The 4,478-nt window shown below is 47.5% G+C and overlaps 1 protein-coding gene across 1 annotated transcript in view; it reads right to left on the bottom strand.

Moving 5' to 3' along the window:
* Positions 1-370, bottom strand: part of LOC102017561 (protein FAM205CP-like) — a 14,165-nt gene extending 13,795 nt beyond the window's left edge. The window contains exon 1 of the mRNA XM_005401036.2: positions 110-370. Coding sequence (XP_005401093.1) covers positions 110-253 — 144 coding nt within the window. The 5' untranslated portion in view covers positions 254-370. The remainder of the gene's footprint in view (positions 1-109) is intronic.
* Between the last annotated feature and the right edge of the window lie 4,108 nt (positions 371-4,478).

The raw sequence follows: 4,478 nt of genomic DNA, 5'->3' as shown, positions 1-4,478 counted from the left end.
AGGGGGAGGGGAAGGGGAGGGGGAGGGGAGTAAGGACGTCAGCAGAAAGCGAAGGGGTAGAATCTCACTGGATACTTCTCATTCGGTCATGGTCATAGTGTTTCCCTACCTGGCAGCAGTTCTTGGTAGGTCTCAATGTTAGTTTTTGGCATCTTTTTCTCACTTGCCAAATTATTACTCCAATAATGAAGATGGATCCATAGGTGTAAAGGGAGTACTCCACATCCCACAGAAGAAAGACAGGGCTCAACATGATCTAAACCTCAGCAGTCATCCCTCTTCCCCGGCTTCCAAGTCTTGGAACGTAAGGCCCCCAGGTTCTGTATCTTGTCGTCTCTGCCTCACAGATGACGGACCCAGAGCAGAGACTACATCACAAAGCCCTCCTGTTCCACAAAGCGGGCATCGCATCACAGAGTTTTGTCTGTCTTAGAGAAGCACATGGGGTAATTCAGTTGTTCAGATGAGGATTTCTGGTTGTCTGTGTAGGCTCCAGAGCCTGGGGTAAAAGACGCCCAGGTCACAGTCAGCGTGTACCATTCCAAGCACTTTGCGCTCCTTGAGCCCAATAGCTCGTCTCTCTACTACTACAGCGGTGTGACCCTTGTTCCCCCAGCTGACTGACTGTGCGCGCCATGGGCACCATGGTCCCCGAGTCAGAGGGAATCCATGAGGCTCATCATCTGTATTAGGAAGATAAGAGACACTTAAAAGATAAAGCAGGCATTATATGGTTAAGTCTTGGAACCATGTTTGTGATTCACAGGCAGTAGCGAATGATTAGGATTGAGAGATTCAGGAAGAGGATTAGGTAACATGTGTCAAGGAAAGCACAAAGCTGCCAGTGTCCTTTTAAATACTTCTGAGAGTTAAAGAAGGACCCCTCCCAGCTATGCGGTCCAGCTGAGGTTGGCAGGAAGAGACTGGAAACACTGCCTCCCATGGAGGAAGGGAACAGGGCTCATTGCTGGAGCTTTGTCTAAGGCTGTTTTCCAGAACTGTCTCTAAGGATCTTGTCACATCTGGCTTATTCATACAAATAGGATCTTTTGAAAGACTTTTGATTAAGGGCCACAAACCTGGGGCTCTTTGGTTGAATCCACCCTGGCTGGAAAGAGTGTTTTATGGAAATCTATATTTTTAAGCATGTTGGGATTTCCCCAGTTCAACCCTGATACCTACCATTCTTGTGTCCTCTGATTCAGACACTGCTATGAACTACAACAAGACAGAATGCCTCCAGCGCTCCAGGGTGTCTCAGCTTCCTCGAGAAGTTCTTGCCCTGATGAGTGAGCGGTCACAGGCCCCAAATCTCTGAAAAGACCACTTCACCTTCCTCCAGCCCCAGCCCTCCTCCAAACAGACCTGGGACCACGCAGGATGTTCTCCGCTCTGAGTCGGGCAGTGCTGACGACAGAAAGGCATCTGAGCTGTGTTGCCTGCTGCTGAGATGTTTTAAAGTGGTTTAAAGGTCAGACTAATTCACGTGAATTGAGAGCTAGCCTTCCTGGGGGGAGGAGGGGCAAGTAGGGACTTGGTGTTTAATGGGTGCAGGATTTCTGTGTGGGGCGATGAAGGAATTCTGGAAGTGAACAGTGGTAGTGACCACCCAACTTTGTAAGTGGCCTTTGTGCCACTAAACTGCACAGTTAAAATGGGCTGGGGATGCAGCTCAGTGCAGAGCAGGGCCCCGGCTTCAGCCCTTAACACCGCAGAAAAGAGGTGAAAATGGTAAATTTTATACTAAGTGCATCTTAACACAAAACCAAGACAACAGAAAATCATTAACATGACCATTTTACTCGCTATAAGGAAGAATATTTTGAAAATTATTTTGCAAAGAAATAGATTACTGTTTTTCTTAAATGTCTTTTATATAACTACAAAAGTAAAACAGCTCTTTACATTAGAATAATGCAAGAAGAGCCCCACACGAGGATGGAATGATTTTGAGCCACTTCAACTTTTTTGTCTGAACATGCGAGTTTCAAAATACAGGAAGTTGCTCAACTGAAGACACCAAATACCGGGTTACTGCAAGTCAAGTGAAAAGCAGCTGTGTCAGTTGTTTAGCAGCAGGTTAGCTGAACTGCAGAGTAGCTTGTATCTTTCGTAGATTGGCTGTCCCTAACACGAAAACCCAAATGCTTCAAAATCTGAAAATTTTTGAGTTGCCAAAATGATACCACACATGGAAAACCCCACACATGACCTCATATGACACGGCACGCTCAAAACACAGGCACTCTGAAAATACCATATAAGATAACCTTCAGACTAGGTGTAAAAGGTGTGTATAAAACACAAGCGAATTCCATCTTCAGGCTTTGGTCCTATTCTCTAGATACCTCACTGTGTATAGGAAAACATTCCAAAAGAAAATAATCTGGAGCCCAAAATACTTCTTGGCCTCAACTTTTCAGATAAAGGATACTAAATCCGTAGTGCTAAAAAAAAATGGTGTCCTAAAACCTTGCACCTGCCTAGACCAGTCTCTGCCGCCTGGGCTCAAAAGCTCCAACCTCAGCCTCCTGCGTGCTGGTCCTGCAGGCACCCAGCTATGTCCCACTGACTCCCAGCCGGCCGGGTCTAGGTTGTCCAGCTGCCCTCTAGGCTTCTGCTGACAGTTCTCTCTCCCACTCACTCGACCGCTAGTCCCCGACACAGGGAACTAGCAAGCCCTGCGCCTGCCAGCCCGGGCACTCTTCACCTCACAGCTAACACGGCCACTGTCATCGCGCTGAGCGGTTCAGCCTTCCGCTGCAAACTCCTCTCCAGCAGCTTGCCCAAGCCCTGCTCCCGCCTCACAGCGGAGGAGGTAGAGATGCACGCTAAACCCGAAAGGTTTCCTGTCTTTCTTTCAGAATCCCCTTTAATGCAAGTTTGTTCACTGATTTGGTCCTCATTATAGAGGGTGCCTATGGCAGGACACCGGAATCAGAGTCTTCAAACTCGGGGCCCATTTACGCGATGAGCGCAGCTCGCCCTGCATTTTTAATGCTGGGGTGTTACACGTGGGGTGCACACCACCTTCACCCCTCCTGCCGCAAGGCTCGACCAGCAAACAAGCGAACGAGGTACATGAAAAGCCGCTGTGAATCACTCAGCCGTAAGAGATTCTTATTCATTTGCTTTTGGGAAACTTGTTTAAAGCCAGACCCTGCTTCCTTTAGCGTGCTGCAGTCCACAATTATTGTTAATTTCCTCATGAAACTGTTCATGGTTACCGACTCACAAACATTACGGATCACACAGCCTTGCGAAGAAAAATCCTGAAACGCCGCTGATGGGAGTCTTGTCCCTCTACAGCAGCCTTTGGAAGGTTTCACGTGTCTCATCCTCAGGTAACACTGCTGGGCAGTAAGATGTACCAACACGTTGGGGACAAAGGTACAGAATTCCTGCCATTCAACAGCAGCTCTTCTATGCGTGAACATCTCTGCTAATGCCCAAGGGCCCAACTTTCCAGGCGTTGGAGCAGAAGCCCTGGAGCAGCGTGAGGCAGGGAGACCTAAGAACTCACAAGAAATGAGACGGGCGCCCTGTGCGGCGGTGCGGTGGGCGCTGGCAGACGGCAGCCAGGGGCGCTAGGGGGCAGCACCTGCCCACCGATACTTCTAATCCTAGGGAGGCTCCGGAGGAGCAGACACCCTGTCAGGTGATCCGCTTGAGGGGCTCTCAGTCATATCAGTCCTAGCCTTAAACCAGAATCGCTGGGAGACTTGTGAAAATACAGATTTCTTGGCCTCACCCCAGGCTTAATGAATAAGAATTCTCTAGGAGCAGAGCCCAACAACCTATTTATTAAATAAGTATTAAATAATCATTAAGCATTTGTGCCCTGGGCTACCTGTATGTATTTAGGAGTGACTAACGCTCGAAGAGTGATAATTCTCAGTATTACTAGACCTTGATGAGACTGTGATGAAAGAAACTATATCCCTCTCCCTACATTCAAAATTTGATTCAATTTCAGTGGTACGGGCTTTACTTATGGGCACCCTAGGGATCCAAGAAACCTGGTAAAGAAGTTTGCATATGGTTCATGTCTAGCCAAAGACTACAGCTCAGAAATGGGACCCTCATCAGGGCCAGAGTCCCTCATATTCTCGAAGTTATGAGAAAAGGGAAGATACAAATTAACAACATTGAGAATGACAGAGGTGGAGAGGTAACTTAGCACAAATTCCAAAAGTATTAAAAGGATGATCTGTCCATAATATGAACACTGTAATGTGTATAAGCTGACAACTCAGATGGAATGGACTTCCATCCTCTGGATGTGTCCCCTCAGAACTCACGTGGAGAAAGCTAGTCTTCGACACAACAGTGTTGGAAGGTGTTTGTGTCGCTATAACAAAGGCTGCAGAAATGAATTCTTTCTCTTCTGCCACTCAGGGACCGAATATTACCGGTATCATAAATAGTAGCCAGACATTATGTACATTCTGAAGGAGTATACCTAGGTACACTGCCTG

This window comes from Chinchilla lanigera, unplaced genomic scaffold (assembly GCF_000276665.1).
Source record: "Chinchilla lanigera isolate Chin_1 unplaced genomic scaffold, ChiLan1.0 scaffold00071, whole genome shotgun sequence".
Classification (NCBI taxonomy): domain Eukaryota; kingdom Metazoa; phylum Chordata; class Mammalia; order Rodentia; family Chinchillidae; genus Chinchilla; species Chinchilla lanigera.
Note: the sequence above shows the minus strand (reverse complement) of the source record. Positions and strands in the feature narration are given on the sequence as shown.